The sequence below is a fragment of the Bombus flavifrons genome, chromosome 11 (assembly GCF_040668555.2).
Source record: "Bombus flavifrons isolate JBK064 chromosome 11, iyBomFlav1_principal, whole genome shotgun sequence".
NCBI classification, from domain to species: Eukaryota; Metazoa; Arthropoda; class Insecta; order Hymenoptera; family Apidae; genus Bombus; species Bombus flavifrons.
The window spans coordinates 1,727,110-1,746,369 of record NC_138452.1 but is presented as its reverse complement, the minus strand read 5'-3'; the positions used below and the strand labels follow the sequence as shown (position 1 = coordinate 1,746,369).

Below are 19,260 nucleotides of genomic sequence, written 5' to 3'. Positions count from 1 at the left end.
AATTATTTATACTAGTTTAAGGACAAAATATAAAGTATTAGCAATAAATGTTTATAATTTTTGAGAAATTACCATCTTTTCGAAGCACTGACGCTGAATCGAAGGCCAAGATTTTACGATAATTTATGACTGAAAAGAGACGAAGAAACAACTGTTCTCTACACAACGTGGTGCAGTATTTAACTTGTATCTTACTTCGTAATTCATTATTTATCTTTCAAAGTTTATGAAGAGATTCAGAAGTCTCTTTCGACATTGCATCTGCATATACCTTACAGCATGTACGCCCATGATAGAGACAGGTCAAAATAATTCTGATTATGCTAACTTAACGAAGACAACGAAGTTTCGGTGGAAGAACGAAACTTCGACGATTATTGAAGATAGAATATATTGTACAAGTATTGGTAGATAAGAAGGATGAGCTTCCGTTTTGAAGACTCGTTAAACGTGCTAGAAGATATACTAGAAGGAAGTTTGCACTTTGACACCCACGTGGCGTCGACGAACTTTAGCATCAACAAGATATCCCGGAAGAAGCCTGAAGATTACAATCTTGATGAAGTTTGAATATTTCCTTCTGAACATCTTGTAAACTAATAAGTACATATAATAATATTAGTTAAAAATCATTAAAATAATTACCAACTATGACGATACACATACAACGAAGATACTTGAAATTCACGTACTTAGGATATAAATTATATTTTATAGTTTAAAAGATCGTAATATAAATTTTATATGCAATTAATAGACTTAGTTGTTATCTGAAAGAAAATTAAAGATTAAACAATTCAGAATCAATAACTTAGCCTTGGAATGCTGATGGCCAATTGTGGACGGATGATTCTACTTGATGCTAGTAGTGCTACTCAATCTGTGGCCTGGCAATAAAGGAAGTAACGCTTACGCCAGCGAGTTTCTCGCGATAATGGGTGATCTTGGAAATGAGAAAAGCGAAGAAAAGAGTCTTATAGTGATTTTGTACACGAAAAAAGCCAACTTGAAATAATTTACTACTGCATGCTGACGGGTACTATCTCGGTGTAATTAAAAGATGTATATCGGATAAGAAACTTTGTAACTACATATGTTGGTATGTAAAGCGTGTAACGATGACACGCTTTACGAAAAGTCCGAATCATTCGTTCAGTTTAATCAATCGTTTGTATCATACAGATTGGGAAGAATCTAATTAGTTTACAACTGTATCGTGCAACGATAGAAAAGGTTCTCTCGAAGGAAGTGGTTGAAATTTAATTTTTCATTGCGACCTCAACCAAGAACTCACAGGAATTAATTAAATCTACGCCCAAAAGGATGACCTTAATGAGATAGGGTTCTCAGAATTAAACAATCTCCGCAAAGGGTCTGCAATTTCGTCCTTGATGCTCTTAAAACCCCAATTGTTGAATCTGACAACTAAAAATGAAATAATGTAATCTCCGCGCAAATAAATATTTTGTCTTTATCGCGATGTGATTTCGTTTGAAGTGTCCGAATTAAAAATTACACGGTTTCACGTATCGTTGAGATAATTGAACCACCTAACGTGTGCAATTTTCTTTTATCGCTGGTATAACGTACAGAATTTTTGTTAAGGTACAACTGCGCACGCGAGAATACAAACAACATACACTGTGATACATATATGTATATACATGTGTCCATAGCGATTCATAAAAAGCATTCTGGCGAGTAAAACCCTGTGAAGTATCGCGATAGGAAACATTTTTTGAAGTAAAAAGATAAAAGGATATTCTTCGGAGGAGACCAGGAAATAGAGATAAGGGCGAGTACAAAGGGCATTCAGATAAATTCAGAAAACTGTAAATCCCATGAAAATCTTTCTTCAAGCTGTTCGAAGCGAGACAACCATAGACGAATCACTACGAAGAGTATACACTTATGTACATATACACCTCTGCAGCAAATATATATATATTTGTACATATGATAATAATAGGAGTACTTGTACACTTGGCATTCTGTGACATCCACATTTCTCATGACGTTAATTTGAATATTTTAGCGGGTCGCTTGAATATTTTACGCATTTAAAATAAGAGAAATCAATTTTAAACCAGTTTTCACGTGAAGTTATTTATATCAGTAAAATTAAATTTCGGACTTCTAACACTTCTATAGTATACTATGATATGCTAATTCTTTGCTAACTTACACATTCGATTTAATCTATTTTCTCAAATGTGAATTTGTTGCAAAGACTCCAAGAAGGTACTAATTCCAACTTTAATGATATTTCCTTTTAAATATTTGCAACTGATTCGTACCTGATTTGTAAAGTATAGTCCGTATATAAAGATATAAAAGTCAGAAACATAAGGGGTTCTGAAATCTTTTCTAAAATCGTAAAATCCCTCTTGTAGTTTGAGAAATGGCCGTTTGTTCTTGAAGGACTAACTTCGAACTAATCTGAAATATCTCTTACAACTACGTAAGCCAAGAAGAGTCGGGTCACTGGACGAAAGATATATTGAGTTCTCGTATATAGTAACGTCAATTTTTAGAATAGTATCTATTTATAATACCGAGCTTTTCGATCAGTATTCACGATTACATATATTTATCGGTACATAGATTGACCCTCTTTTTAGATATTGAATTTTCTAACTTTAAACTTTCTATTTGTTATTGTATGTACGTATACATATAAAGAAAAGAATAAATATTGTACTTTCTTATTTATAAAGTAAAATTTCCTTTCTCCATTATACATTGTGATTCATCGTGATTCATGAGTACGATTTATATATGAAAGAATTTTTATTAGTCAAATGAAAGGAAGTTTATTGTATATCGATAAATTGAGAAGTCACTCAATTTTTATATTTTTCCACTTATTCTTTCGTTAACTTTTATCGAGAGAAGGGTCTATTTAAATTTCCAGTAAATATGCGTCAACTTGTAACACCAAAATCGACATAAATAAATTATTCTCATGTTTTATTTATATACTGTTACATATTTCATAAATTCGTGAAACATGTTTCAGTATACTCCCGGAGCTGTTTCAAGTGTTTTTCAAACAAGCTCATTATATCCATGGTATGCTTCTAACTTTTTAAATAGAAACAAATATATGTAATCTACTTTTTAATATATCAGGACTACAATGTTTTATATTAACTTTGACACAGTTGAATTTATCTATTGTATATCGAAAGACCTAATTTTAGAATAGATATACATACATAGACGAGTGGGAATTATATTACAGCTTTTCCCTAAATTACTTACAAACGCCGCAGACCATCTTCGTAGTATCATGAACGCAAGGTAAATTTTCACGAAGGATACTTTAGAGTATCGGATAGTTGTGTTTATGATGATTAACTCCTAGAGAACTATCAACTGTGCTTAATGGCCACGATCCCCTTTTCAGTCACTTGTCATGCAAAGTTCGATCGTCTTAGTCCGGCCCATTATTAGAATGAGTTACGTAATAACCCATCAGTCTCGCGTGATTACTCAATTCCATGAGCTTTTCCGAAATTATACTGAATTTAAACCGAAATTACGTCTTGGTGAACTCGCTCGATAATTTATACTGAAACTCTATACAGTAGAGGAGAGAATTTAATTATTATTAGCAATTATTCAATTTCGATCATGCACATCCTCTATACGCTACAACCGAGAGAGAGAGAGAGAGAAAAGAGTTAACGAGGGACGTCAAACGCAGTCCTTATTAATAATTTTGATTTCAGAGATTTCAATTACGGTGGTGTAGCTTTCATGCAGCTCCCAGCCAATTTGCAAGGAAACTTCCTCGACTTTCCTTTAAGCTTTCGTGTAACATTTGCCCGTGTGACGGAAAGAAGTTTCCCAAAAAAGAAAATTAATATGAAGGTAATAGTTTAGTGATCTTTCCTCGGTACATTCAAATTCCCCCAATATTTCCTCTCACCGAATTCAATGATAATTATAGTGACATTGCAAAACTTCATTAACAGAGAGCTGCGAGAAATGAAAGTTCCCAATGTAGCTTCAAAATTCATTTACCGTCTCTGCTACCATTAATTATTGAGATAAAACGAAGTAACAAAGTGGGAGAGCTATTACAAACCATGATACTTCTCGAGGTAAGATCTCCCCTAAAGCAATAAAAACGTACGCTATCATTTTTCAACGATTCAGAGAAAAGTCGTTCGCCGTCTTCTTCAATTCCTTTCGACAGTTTTCGCTGCTGCCATTATCGAACACTTCCTTGCTCACGTTTATGAACATTGAATTTACTGTTCAAGATACTGTGGTCTCATCAATTTTTGAACGATCGCCTTTCATGTCAACTTCTAGGCTACCAAAAACGAATAAAAATAACGCTGCCAACGTATGCATTTCGAGAGAAGCTCCAATATGTATATCAGCTATACAAATATCTTAAAATATGGTATCGGAAGATATTGTTCGAAATACAATTAGGCTTACCTATGAATAATACAAAAAAAATTATAAAATCGATCTGCTAATCGATGAGAAACATATTTCGAAAAAAAAATCATCTACGATATATTGAGATATTGCTAAATTTCTTGCATTTTGGTATGAATTTCTATTTACAAAACTGAACTTTCTCTGCTACAATTTTACGATATCACCAATTAGCTACTTTAACCCTAACAGGAAATAGTTTTAAGCATAAATAGACGATCGATCTGTCTGCCTACTATCTACGCGTGGATTACACGTAGTGTGTACATGTCCCCGTTTCTTATAAAATAAACTCTATTTAATCTGGAATCGAGACTGAATGCACCAGTGTTAATGGAATTCAGCCTGCTGGATGTGACACGCTCCACTAGGTCCTCGGACTCAATTGAGAAATAACTAGGAGGTTCGATTTAACGGAGCGTGAAAAAAAATTCAATGTACAAAAGAAAAAAGTAAAAATAAACACAGCTGTCTGATATACCGCATATACATAAGAAATTAAAGATTCTAATACTTTATACTTAATTAGCCAAAGAACAATATGTATATAAATAAGGATGATTAAATACATAAAGCTCTGCGTAAACAAAATTCTAGAAGTAAATAAAATATTTCTACATTTATGTCAACGTAAATAACCATCCAACAACAAAGAACTCACCTTCATCCTTTTCCGTTCCACCACAAAGTAAAAATGTTGAGACCATAAAAAAGTCTTGTGATAAAACTGTCAGCTCCAACTATTTTTATGGAATAATGAATGTCACCTTCAACCTGGAACAAGAAGATTAAAAATGTTACTTATTCTTTGTAATTCATTACTAATACATACATATATATAAGAGAAATTTGAAGGACAAAAATAGTTCTAAATATCCTAAAATTATTGGACATGACCAAAGTAATAACATTGACGCCCATGTAATAGGAACTGCGCCAAACTACCTGAATCGTGGGATCTTGTCTCCTGTACCCGGGATCGTCCGAGCTGATCTCGGATGGATTTAAGGTTCCAAGAGCGATCCAGTGTGTATTTCTCACTGGTAGAGTTATATAAGCTGGATCAAAGAATTCGACAGTAATTTAAAGAATCCAAAAATCTAAGAGTAGTCTAAGCATATCTCATAATGAATTGGTTCAGCGTAGATCCAAAGATCCAGAGGTGGTACATAACATATCTTTCAATTTTAGACTAACTTTAGAAGGGATTCAAAGATGTAAGTTATCCACAGCGTTTCTCATAACTCTACACAGATCTAGAATGGATCTAAGAATTCAGAAATTATCCAAACTACGTTTCGCAGTTCTAAGCTAGATTCGAGAATCCAGCAGTATCTGAGAGTAACCTAACGATTCTGAACTAGTACAGGTGGAGCCTAAGATCGGACACTACAATTGTGAAGTAATTCAAGATAACTCTCAGAGTCTCGGTGTTTATAATTTACAGTTATACCGTAGTAGATCTTGTAGCAGCCTTAGAGTTCTACGAACACAGGATATTAGAGGCGGGTTTTGCGATCCTGGGTCAGGGATGTCATTGGTTCATGGCCTTCAGGAGGACTAGGGGCGAATCCTATAATCGCAGGGTCACAGAGTTCATAGTCCTGTGACCTTGGTAAAATTCAAGGCGTGTCCATCCATTTCGGAGTCAGGGATTCGGTGTTTCACGATCTTAAAGTCGTCCAGGATGATTCTTACGATATCACGATCAAAAGTTTCCAGTACACGCGTTTGTAGTTAATAGGACAAACCACGTGTCATAAAGTACGAGTTCATGCGACCCTAAAGATCATCCGCTATGAAATTCGTGTTATTTTAGAGTGCTTTCTATCTGATATGTGTTAATAAAAAAATATTTCCGAGTACAAAATGTAGGATATCTCGTGTATTATAAGATAAATATTATCCTGGTAGGTCACCCTATTGTAAAAATATAAACTCTAAATCGACAAAATTTGAAGGATAAAGAATACTGGGGGAAGTGTGCGGGCATTATCGATATTCGAAGGACGGTGGTGTTACCTCAGTGTGCATTATGTGGGTTACTAGTCCAAGGTCTAACTTCGTTCGTGTCCTGGAACATAAGCTCGTTTGTATGCTGGGTAATTTAGCCGAACTTCCGGTGACCTATATCATTCGCGTATATCTATCTTATCCTCAGATAAAAGTTACGAATACGCAATTTTATATCACTTTTTCATAAAAGTACGATAATGATTTTGATACGCATCTGTATATACTCTTATAGTTTTAATCATTTATCACTCCCCGTATCTCTTCAAGTAGTACGTCCCTTTGTTTATCTGCGATGCTGGTTACGTTTTATATTTTGATTATTTCTTATTATCAACACACACAGATAATAAACGTAGTTTGAAATATTTCAATAATTATCACGCCTTTCTCCCCTTCGCTTATATCTATCAGTAATTTCACCGTGATGCTTATGCTAGTATTACAGGTTTCGAAAAACTTTCTCCGTCGAAACGAATGAGAGTTGTAGATGAAGAGATACTAAAAAAGGAAGGGAACGAAAATTGAAGAATTACATTAAGGATTCGCTGCCAAAGCGGTCGAATCGACTCGATCGATTTCCCACAGATCTACTGTCGTTTCTGCAGAAGGAAGTTGTTCCAGAACGTGCCTTCGCACCCTACGACGTCTGTCGATACGTTATTCAATTCCACAATATCGGATTTCTCTTCTCAGTCTGCAGTCAGGCTACAACGGCAACTGCAGTTGCAGTATCTAACAACGATGCAGTTCTATCGAGGTGTCCTTCCGCTCTTTTTCCCCGCGTTTCTACATTTCGATATTTGACAAGCCAAGCAGCGTACAAAAATACTTGCAGAATCATATTCTGCCAATCTAAATTACGAAGAACATTAACGATCAACGATACAACAGCTTAGGCGATGTTACAACAAACTTGTAGTTCTCGTAAACTCACTCGAGCAAGATGTATCTTGGTATATCTGCATTTTAATCAGGTTAAACTATTTAATAAAGGCAAATGTATTTCTCGCTCAATGTTACTTTGCTTATTAAAAATTATAATGCGTGAGTGATTGTGGATTATAAAAGCGACATACGTGGCTGTACATTCACGATAAGAGGCTCGCCTAATTTGTGACTCTGTTGCCTTGCAGTCTGCATCCATTATTAATTCTGTACGTAATAGTGGGAGTTTCTCCATGTGTCTTGTACAAACGATGAGCTTGTGTCTGTAGTCAAATTAAAATTCATGTACATGTACAATATATCCTTAAATGCAATTTCGGGTATCAGTGTAAACCTCGATGTGAACAATAGTGTTAAATATTGAAACGATCTAAGGATATTTCACTAACCGTCAGACATATTATAAAATATTGATGAAACTGAGACTTCTGAATCGTAAGAATGGTAAATTAATGAGCATTATTCGCAAAGCTATAAGTAACACGTAATTGTCTTTAATCACTCTATGAACTGATTGTATCGCTTACATATTATCTGTCTTCAATCTTTAGACTATAGTAATGTAATCACACGATGAATATTTAAGAAACAATTAAACTTATGAAATTTAAGTGATTTGTTAATTCCGATCTGAAATAGTTGGAAGAGTGTAAACCATTTTCATGAAACAGAGCGTTGATATATGTCTACGTATTCAAATTGTTAAATAAAGGTAAATACTTTACTATCTTGATTACACAGCATCATATTTTAACATATAATTTTTAAAGTTATAGTTAGAAGTGATAAAAGCGATTATCGTATTACAGCGAAGGCTGTTCAATTTTTACGACAAGAACATGATATATGTGGATTTTATGTTTCAAAGGATTGTAACATATTGCGTATCTGGTATTTTAATAATTTTTTCTTCTGTTCTACTCACACTTTTGTATTCGTTCACAGATGCAAGCATGTTAGATTAAGAATTTACACGTTTAAGATCCGGTTAAATTATACGTTCTCTTGCATGATTAAACAAACGTTAATATAATTCATTCCTCGTAATTACATAGCTCAGAGTATCCTTGAATCTTCATAAAAAAAGTAAGTACAAAATTTATATTTTAAAATTGCAACACACCGATACGAAAACAGATAATAAAAATGAATCAAAGGGAAATTAATTTCACAAAATAAACTGACCAAATCGTACGAAGAATTTAAACCATGCTTGCGTATCTTGCGTATGTAGGAATGTGACGATAGTTGTACGGAAAGATCCGACTTAAGGTTACCATAGCCTTGAACATGGAATCGAATAGCCGATACATCGCGTCGGTCCAGAGATGCTTCGAAGGATAAAAAGTCCAGTCGTTGAAATGGATTTTCAAGAAGAGAAAAAAAAACGAACGTGACTAGAACGAATTGCGAAATAGAGGGAGAAAGAGAAGAAGAGAGAGAAGGCGTGAGAAGCGGATAATATCGAACGTCAACTTGCAATGGATTGTTACAATCTAACGGAGCTTTTTGCATAACGTGACGCGACACACGATATCTGGAGATCGACAAACGTACAGAGTTAAACAGCGATAGCTGTTTGAAATATGTATTTCCCAGATGAATGCTATATTTCATCAACTTCGCAGAACCACTCTTCGACGTAATGACGTGCGAAATTAAAACTGATTAAAGTAAATAAAATCGATTCCATATCTCTTGTCACCGTAATCGCGAAATGCAACTTATTTATAAATACATACGTCGTAAAAAAAAAAAAGGGATATATCTCGCGTAAATGACCCGATTTTCAGAAGTGGATCTTATTAAGAATCGCATATTAAATTTAAAAAAACCGAATCCGCTTATCATGTGACAAGTACTTATTTAAATCGCGCTATCCATTTTATTTTATAAATTAAAAAGTGCATCATTAAAGTTCTTTACGGTACGCGTCGTTTAACTTATACCGCGTAAAAGGTACCGAGAAACAAATACTATTAACCATCTATTCACGCCCGCTTTTTTATGAAGGCTTCATAAATTTAGCAATAATCTTGCTACGTCAGGCTCGAGATACATAAAACCGGGCGAATGCATACACACGTGATTGCGAGAAGGAATACCGGTGAGTTCAGTTTTAATACACATACCCGCGTCGTTATTTTCTTTACATAAAATTTTATGAAACCTTTTCACACAGTAAGGATTCGCTATGCAAAAAGAAACGAACGATGTCGACCCTCATGGCAGGGAGGATCTTTTTAAAAATGTATTAAGGATACAGCGCACAGTTGTTAGACATTGTGGTCTTTCAAGATCAGGTTATCTCATTTTTTCAACCCTTTAATATGCATGTCTGCAATAAAACAGAGATGTGTATCGGTAAATTTTATTCAGGACACGCCCACAACTTGTTCTATCTATGATGCATTATTGCGATAATTTTTCTTCGCCTACGTTCTCATGACGTGTATCATTGCGCATCAACACCGTAAGAACAGGTACGATACACTCTGCTTATATGAAGAGCGATCCGTCATTGTTACTTGTTTCACGTTCTTCAAACGAATAAAATGAATAAACTACACGTTCGCTGTTAAATCGTCATTGTATCTTAAACAGGAAATCCATCGCAGTTATTTAGAATTTAGTAATAATGTTTTTCGATATTTAATATTGAAATCATTGGGATCTTCCATCAGAATTCTGAACGAAGGCATAATATTCGGTGATACGATAAGGTGTTACGTGATAAAAACAAAATATTAAGAAGTATATACAGTAAGGAATTATTTTAATGCGACGAAGATTTAAAAAAAGATGTAACCTATACCGCATCGTACTTGAACCGGGATCGACGATTTTCGATTAAATAAAGTTGAAGTAGAGTGTAAAATCCATCGTCCATAAATAGTTTATATCTTGCTTATAATCTCGTTATATTTTCCACAACGTTTTACGTAGAATGAAAGATGTCGAACGAGTTCTGTTTAAATTAAACCGCGGATAATTAATGTTTCCCTTCCGAATACTCATATAATGTCAACTCACTGTTTTTTATCCGCTCTATCAGTGTATACGTGCAATATGACGGTGATTAAACAAAACCATTCATTAACAGAAGCCATTAAGAGGAAGTCGATATCATCACGATGTACGTGAATCATAGTATACATTTAAAAAAGTGATGGAAATTATTTGTATTTACGATCTTTTACACAGTAAAAATACGAATGTCGACTTTGTAGAAATTGAGTTAACGTCTCTTACGGTACAATCGAGTTATTTTCTTTGAGGTATAATATACATCGAATAAAGCTGCAACCTTCGTTTCCTTTTTTAACTCCTCGAAGCGAATTGTTTTATCATCGTATTATCGTTGAAATTTTTTGTGTACGGTTCGTCTACATACAGGTATAAACTAAGTTCCTTTATTCCCAGAATCGAATCGTAAAAGGAAAAACTAGATGGACAAGCGTGACGGAATTGGTAAACCAGAAATTCCGTGAGACGTCAGATGGCACTTAAATAAAGCGATATGACTAATCTATGTAGTTAATAATATCCATGTAAAATGAACAAATATACAACTACCGATGATCGTAATTCGTATGAGATTTCCCCTTTACATGTGTACCTATATTAATGGTCATCTGTTTACAATCATTAATATTGATCGTCATGTATTGGTATTCAAACGTACAAAGTACAAAATAAACGTTTCAGGATTTTCTCCATCAAAGATAGTATACAGATAGTATTAATGTTTAGATCTCTCTGTTCGGAAATAGTGCCTAAACTATCAAAGTTCTTAGAACAATTTGTATCTGCAATCGAATGTATGCATCTATAACACCCAGGTTGAGAATGCAATGAGACAAATAGCCAATGTACCAGCCTCTGGAACTATGTTTCATTCAAATAGAGGTTATCGATAACAATCAAGTTGACTTATCCTTGATAAACTAGCGAGCACTTGTGGTGACTATCGAAGTCTTACGAAACTCCAACCTGTATATGATTACGAATGGTCATTTGTTTCTTTTTCAACACGGCTATAAACGTCTCAACATCTTAGCGAATTTATTAACGAAACACAAAACTGACTAGTTTTTCGTCTAAAAAGTATTCATTTCAGGGATAAGTTTTATTCGTGTCCTTATTTTACATTTAGAGTGTCGTATAAGTACTTCAATTAGATACTGGAATTTTCTAAAAGTAGTTAAATGTTTTCCTCGTAAATCCCAGATACTTTTGTTTATGTAAAAAGCTATTTCAACAGAAAATAAAAATAAATAAACTCGAACAGCAGGTAGAGGAAGATTCTTAGTACGATGTAGGAACTTTAATATCAAATTCTCAGGAAGAATAAATTAAATTAAGCAGGAAAGTGTGTCATAATCTTTATATGCATACTACTATATCGATAAATTACAATTAATTATGTAATATATTTCCCCTTTATGGATTACTTTCTCCTTCTACAGGTTACTACGTGTAATTACGACAATGCGACAAATTACGAATCAATCAGCATTTAGAGGTGTATTATATTCTTTATGTCGTTTACATAAAAATTTAATCTGGTTGAGTCACTTCCATTAAGATTGAATATATAAATTTCATTTTCTAATTTTTCTGATGTATTATAGTATGAGTATTTACAACTCTAAGATGTATTAAGAAAGGTCTGCTACGTCCTAAAATACTCTTAATTATTTACATATTCGAGAACGGATTGCCTAACACTAAATTCAATCTTTGCTTACTTTCTCCGCTCCTTTTTTAGAAGTTTCAATCTTAGATTAAGCAACAGAGAATAGTCAACGAAAGTACCAAAGTATAAGATTCGATTGCAAGGAACCACATGGTTATATAGGATACCTTCAAGGCAATTGAGAGTAATCTTTATTTAACGATGACATATAACTTTCTCGACGACATGATATTGAACTTTAGTCACCTAGACAAGGAACAATTCCCGCCAGAAGACCCATTCTTTAAGTACTTGGCCTTCGAAGAGCACTACGGTTGTGAGTTGGCAGCAGGAAAAGGATCAACGTAACGAGCAAAAACGGGGAACCCACGATAAAAATCAAGAGAACTGCAAACCTGTTCGCCTATGTTCCTTATCCACCCCCACCCAAAGAGTTGTTTTAGTTAAGCACGAGCAAGAATATATACTTCTTCGTAGATCGTGCAGAGAAATTGTACATTCCGGACGTACCGGTCGTTCCCTGCATCGTTATCCAACCGGCGTTAACAGAATAAAACATGTTATTCGATTTTTTGGTAGTTCTTTTTAATTTTATTTTGTTCGTCACCATGGTCAACTGTAATTTGGATTTACAACTGTTACACGTGGTAAATAATCATTTCGTTATCGAAAGATTTTGCAATCGTTTTATGATTTTACAACCGTATGCAAATAGTTGTGATCTTTCAAACGGATATAACCTCTTTTCCTAGATAACTTGAAGTGAAAGTGTATAGTCATTTATCTAGTAATGTGTAAAATAGTCGGTGATTATTTTGAATTATTATTAGTGTAAAGTAATTTTAAATTAATGCCAAAATGTGTTTTTCAAGGTGTTTCGACACGGTGATAAGGTACCGCAGCGGGAGTATCAAAACTATCCTAACGATCCTTATCGCGACTACTCGTACCATCCAATGGGTGATGGAGATTTAACGAACGTAAGTAAAAAATTTATGTAATAATTAATTGTCAATGATGGAATAATTAGAAATCAATGTATATTATCTATAACGTAGTTCACAACTATAAATATCGATTATGATCTTATCCTTATACATTTCAATATAATCACATCTGGTAGATCTTTATAACCTAGATACGAATCTAAATCTCATATACCATGTCAATACTAAGGTGTGGTTTAATAAAGTATTTTGCGAGTTCCAAGAAATCCTTGGAAGTACGATCAAAGAATTTTGTCTTTGCATGTGGTTATTCAAAACTTTGGACGAGCTTGAGACATTCTTCTCGCGTGTAATTTCATACTACATATTTTTCTACCATAGTAAGATGTAAAAATATTTGATTTTTAATCTTCTCAATTTTTTAATGGCGCACAGTAACTCTGTAAGATCACGTTTTCTAAAACGTCTCTTCCAACGTTTCAACGTTATTTCCACAAGACAGTGATAAAGAAAGTAATCATTATCTATTACGAAACAATTACGAAGTCATTAACGACACATACCGGCAAACACAAACGATAATTGTTTCGTGAAACTATGTACACAGCGAGGCAAGCTGCGAGAATACAGGATTGGGACAATGCTCCGTGAACGTTACGATCAATATTTCGGGCCAGATTACTGGCCGGAGAAGATCTATGCCCAATCGACTCATATCCCAAGAACTCAGTTGTCTCTAGAGCTAGTTTTAGCTGGATTATTCCCACCCTCGGAGAAGCAAACCTGGAATCCGAATCTACCTTGGATTCCGGTATTCTCGTTCTTCGAGCCTTATGAGACTGACAATCTTCTATTTTCGCATCATTGCCCCAGGTAATTCTTTTCGTGTCTATCTTTATTATGAGATGCGAATTATTCGTGAAAAATAGGATCGTAAGAACACCTGGCAGCTCTTGATATTTCAGTATAATTATGTATCTTTATCGTTTGTGACTCAAGATACAGAGAAGAATACAGTAAATTCCTGAGACAAAGCAAAGCGCGGGATTTAATGAGCAAGTATAAACCTATAATGAATTATTTGACCCAAAGGACTGGGAAGGCCATCAACACGACATCCGCTGTTACTTATCTTTATAATTTGTTAAAAGAACAGGTAACGTTAGTTTCATACTGTACATACATTGAATATAGATTTTTGAAAGGATTAGATAGTTGAAAAACATTGATTTGCAGGCATCTCAAAACCTGACTCTGCCAGAATGGACCAAATCAGTTTATCCTACTCCGATGAAGGAGATAATCGCGCTAGACTTTAGACTCAGATCATACACAAGAACGCTGAAGCGTTTAAATGGAGGTACAAGGATACTAATTTTTTTTACGTAGAACATTGTTAATATCACGCGGAAGATACGTTAATCATTCTTGTACTTTCTTTTTACAGGTTTGTTAATACGTAAAATGGTAGAAGATATTAAGACGTACAAAGCGGGCAAATTAGAACCGTACGATAGAAAAGCGTTCCTTTTCTCAGCGCACGAAATGAACGTTGCTGCAGTTGCGAGAGCTTTGGAATTGGACGAACCCATTGTTCCTGCATACGGTGCTACTCTCATTCTGGAAACGCTACGCGATAAGAAAGGGAATTATTACGTTCGGGTAAATATTTCGTCCATAAAATGCGGAATGTTACATTAAAAATGTATTTATTAATAATTACTTTTATTACTTCATTGCTAGGTTTTACACTGGACCGGAGTTTCCGAACAGCTTATGATCGAAACGATTCCTGGTTGCACAGAACTATGTCCCCTAGAAAACTTTTTTGCCATCGTAAAGGATGTGTTACCAAGCAACGATGAATATCATTGTCACCCTACTGAGAATATAAAAATGTCAAGCAATAGCGAACAAGTATATACCTCAGGCTCGAGTTTAGCTGTAGGAAAAACCTGGTATTACGTAATATCTCCTTTGTTCCTTACTATTTCAATTCTACGTAATGCTATCGTCAATGTTTATCATTAATTTTACGAAGGTAGATCAAGGATTGCAATAATATTGTTAGCGTTTGGAAAATGTTGATATGATATTTTGCGTCTTTGAATTGAGATAGTTAGTAAAAGTATTTGAATACTGCTAAGAAAGATTTATGTTTGTATTAGTAGATTCTTTTAATACCAGTATCATAAGATGTTGCTATTAGAATAGTAATACTTATATGTAGATGCTCCATAAAGTATTAAATTAGACAATTGCAATATTGTTGTAATCTCTAGTCAGGATTATTAACACTACAGTCATATAGATATCTTTTCCTTCTTCATTAAGGTGTATTAAAAATTCTTGTTTATGTTGTTTGTATATAGCTATATATAAATATAAAACATTTAAAATTATATAGATACTTGAACATACATGAATGTCGGTAGTGTGTACTATTTAAAAATCAAAGTATTATATTTTAGAAAAAATACGTTTGATTCTCTAAAACGGCACATGTATAGATTAAAAATACAGTCCAAACAGATCACAGCAGTGCCAATATTCCCGTAAGTGAATAAAGAAGAGTGTTTGGCAGACACGAAATGAGAGCAGATTCGATTTGCAAGTTGACGACTTGATTCTCCTATTTTCATCCAGGTTAAAAGTTCAAAAACCTTTATTTAACCTAGAGTAGATCTAGCGAAATATTTATCAGTTTAGATTGACATTTTCCGTGACTGTGATAATGTAATAATGATAGTGGAAATACAAGTCCTCGTTATTAGCGTAAAGTGCAATTGATGAACGCTAAAATTAATAAAAAGTACATTTCCTATTTTTTGACATTAGTTTTTCACGCTCAAATCAAAATGATCAATAATTTTTATTGATGATACAATCTACTGTTTTTTTACAACAAATTTGCGGTTCCAATTATGTTAAATATGTTTATTTTTTTCGAGACAACATAGAGATAATAATACTGCCTTGATTTACATTTGAAACGAAATCAATCAATGTATACCTCAATTGTTGCAAATGCTTTGAGTGTATCTAAACGCATAATTCCGCAGAAGAGTCACTGGCTCATACAGTACACGTTGTACAATTCAGCTCAAACAGTAATACGCTTCAAGTGTCCTGTGTATTAATTTACATAAAACAATCGGCACATGTATTCTTGTGATGTAATATTCGCCGGTAAACTGAATCGCTCAAGCACACATAGCGAATGACTTTTTAACGAGTGGTGTTGCTTTGGTTAATCTTTCGCATTAAGATTACAATTAGCCTCGAAGTCTCACGAAGAGGAGCAGAACGAATAAAATTGAGCTTACCATCGTTATACGAGAAATAAATTTTTCGTTAATACATATAATTAAATCAAAATTAAAAAATATTTCTATCAGAATCTTATGGTAACTTTGAACTATTATATTATTATATATTAAAAAAAATTTATCATATACTACATTCAAGCATTTATACTCTCAATAATATATTGGAAATGGTTGAGATATTGATAGAGTTTTATTAATGGAAATTTTTGAATTACTGATAAACAAAAAGCGAGTCTGAATGATCGATGCACATGCAACTGTAATACAGTAATACCTGTACGCCTTCTTGCGAAAGCTCTACAGTGACTAAGAAATATTTCGACGTTCAACAGCACGAACTAGCTTGCAAATGGATTGAAACGCTGCAAATACTCTGCAGCTTTGTTGAAGGCGCGCTGAAGCATTATTTGTTCTCTCATATTTATTACTAAAAACATATCCTGGATAATTGATAGAATTCATATTTCATTCCTTATCAATACTTTCCATTTCAATTATGTATTAGACTCTCCTAATCGTTACAAAGATCATTAAATCCTCATTACAGCAAAAAATTAACATTCATCTTATTTCAGCAAACGATAAATGGCTATAGGATATTACACGTAGGTGTAGTAAACAAGATACTTGATAATAGTTTTAAAATTACTAGTCACCGTCATTATCTTATTTTGCATATTTTCATCAGAAATACGTAAGCGTAAAGAACCGTACCAAATCAAAAAATTCGAGGTGATCCTTTACCGTAACTTTAATTGGAGTTAAGTTGGGATTGGGTTGTGTGAAGATATTCTACACAATTGAATATTTTATACATGAAATCTTACAGATGTAATCCATAGGAATTAATCGCGAACGATTGAAGGAAAATCACACAGAGTTCAACGATGCATATAATTTTGCATAAAAACAAATTTATGATAATTACAGGCAAGGCAAAACGTGTGGGAATTCTTGGACGATATCGCAAATAGTGACTTCTCAAGGCTAGGATTTCCCAATAAGCATGTAACTATTTAAAAGACAAACGAAGATAACCACGGTTGACGCGTCAGTATCTTGAAGAAATTCCCGAACTGCATTGCGTAAATTCTGACCTTCCATATCATCATAGTGTCATTTATCCGATATCGTTGTAATTTCTTGAGAGCATTAAATCATACCTTTTTTTAATAGAATAAGATCTTCATTAGAATATAACTTACATATCCGTAGAATTCTATAACAAAATTTTTCTTTTATGTATTATAACTTATTTCTCTAGATTTCGCAATGAATTCGTCCTTGCGCTATGAAGGTAGAGGATAATTCTATGACTTAAAGCGCAAGTATGACCATTTTAATGTAATGGAATAAAGAAAAAAATAACTAAAAGCACTTTTGACACCATTCCTTTATAGAAGAACGATCACTGTTTCCTTCGGACAAATGGCGAAAAATTTCTCGCGTTAAGAATAAGGTGAAATCAAGTGCTGTGTAGGTACAAGAAAAGAAGAATGTAGACAATCATTGAAAAGAATGCTGCAGGAAGAGCATTGTTCAAGCTTTATGATGTGTACATAATCGCACGCGTACATTTTTACAACTTTTCTTAACGTTTACTTCAATTATACGTAGGAATGCGATTTTTCTTACGCGCAAGAACTACTTACATGACGATTGCATCACGCGCAACCTTCAATTCTTTTTAATTGTTTTCTAATCTTCATTCTCGATATAATGAATTTATTCTGAGACGCAAATATATTAAAAATTTAAATAATGCTTAAATGCTATTTTAAACATAAATTGATCTTCACATTAATATATAAAAAGAATCTTTTATTTAAAAAGATATTTGAGATTAAAGAACTATAACATATGGCAAACACTTTTTCGAGCAAAATGCTATTCGTCTATCCGCAATCGATTTGAGTAGGTTACTGGTCGAACTTTTGTTTGGTAGCCTAAATGGTAAAACCGCGTCCGTGGGATGCATACAAGTGCATTATCAACACCAACAGTAACTACATTAAACTAGCAAATGCATTTTGTGTGTCTAAGTGAAATAGCTTGTCGTTGTTAATTTATGGCTGGGCCTCACATCATGTAGAAAACCTACCACAAAAATCAATCTACCATCAAAAATGAGGATTATATTTTCATAAATACATCATCAATTTCTCATCGATATTCCTCCATGATCTTTGTGCTATATGTGAATCGACCTGCCACTAAAATGTCGAATCGATTACAGCTGTCTCATCACTGTAATTAACTCGACGTTGCTTAAGGTGCGCTTCGACCGTGCATCAACGCCACAGAAGCGTGGATAATTTGCGGAGCGTAAATTGGAACGTACGATGGCGATGTCAGCGATGCCTATTTCAGTTATAAATATCTTGGAATGAATCGTGATGCGTTTCCGGAAGGTAAATGAGAATAGATAAAAGGATATTCTTTCAAATTAATAATTGTAAGAAGCAGTCACGAGAGCGTAAAATAAATCAAACAATCGAAAGATTTCGGTCGAAACGCCAATAGCGATTTTTTCTAATTAAATTCTAAAAGAAATAAGATTTTCTTAAGTTGCCCAATAGCGTTTGCGCTTTCGAATTTTCCATTCATTGAATATCCGTGCGAGGTTTCGTATCTATTTGAAATAATCTGACTCGAGCGCCGCGTAAAGATTGCGTAAATGTGAGTCACTTTCAGATGTTCAAAGTATTATGACACATTTTATATAACGTGTTCACGTATAAACTGTACATAGTTAATACAAACATGGTATGTCATATACATATGTATACGTGTTTAAGAGACAAGATTGGAAATGACCATCGGCGAGCGAGATTCGAATAATGTAACGCGACACATACATACGTGA

The 19,260-nt window shown here is 33.9% G+C and overlaps 2 protein-coding genes across 3 annotated transcripts in view; one reads left to right on the top strand and one right to left on the bottom strand.

Annotated features, from left to right (window-relative positions):
- Positions 1 to 19,260, bottom strand: part of RhoGEF3 (Rho guanine nucleotide exchange factor 3) — a 132,942-nt gene that overhangs the window by 113,197 nt on the left and 485 nt on the right. For both annotated transcript variants that reach the window (XM_069122812.1, XM_069122816.1), the window contains exon 2: positions 5,120 to 5,232. In XM_069122812.1, coding sequence (XP_068978913.1) covers positions 5,120 to 5,165 — 46 coding nt within the window. In that variant the 5' untranslated portion in view covers positions 5,166 to 5,232. The remainder of the gene's footprint in view (positions 1 to 5,119; positions 5,233 to 19,260) is intronic.
- LOC138184874 (venom acid phosphatase Acph-1) lies at positions 12,585 to 15,445 on the top strand. The gene is made up of 7 exons (XM_069123267.1): positions 12,585 to 12,765; positions 12,991 to 13,098; positions 13,673 to 13,938; positions 14,065 to 14,221; positions 14,302 to 14,425; positions 14,513 to 14,727; positions 14,809 to 15,445. Exons 1-7 carry the CDS (start codon positions 12,676 to 12,678, stop codon positions 15,094 to 15,096), a joined length of 1,248 nt encoding a protein of 415 aa, XP_068979368.1. The 5' UTR covers positions 12,585 to 12,675; the 3' UTR covers positions 15,097 to 15,445.

What these genes read in the sequence shown, in the direction of transcription:
- LOC138184874 (XM_069123267.1), top strand. Translation starts at nt 12,676, where the DNA reads ATGTTATTCGATTTTTTGGTAGTTCTTTTTAATTTTATTTTGTTCGTC. An exon ending in ATAATTTGTTAAAAGAACAG is followed by an intron (nt 14,222 to 14,301) that starts GTAACGTTAGTT and finishes ATTGATTTGCAG; the next exon opens with GCATCTCAAAACCTGACTCT. An exon ending in AAGGGAATTATTACGTTCGG is followed by an intron (nt 14,728 to 14,808) that starts GTAAATATTTCG and finishes CTTCATTGCTAG; the next exon opens with GTTTTACACTGGACCGGAGT.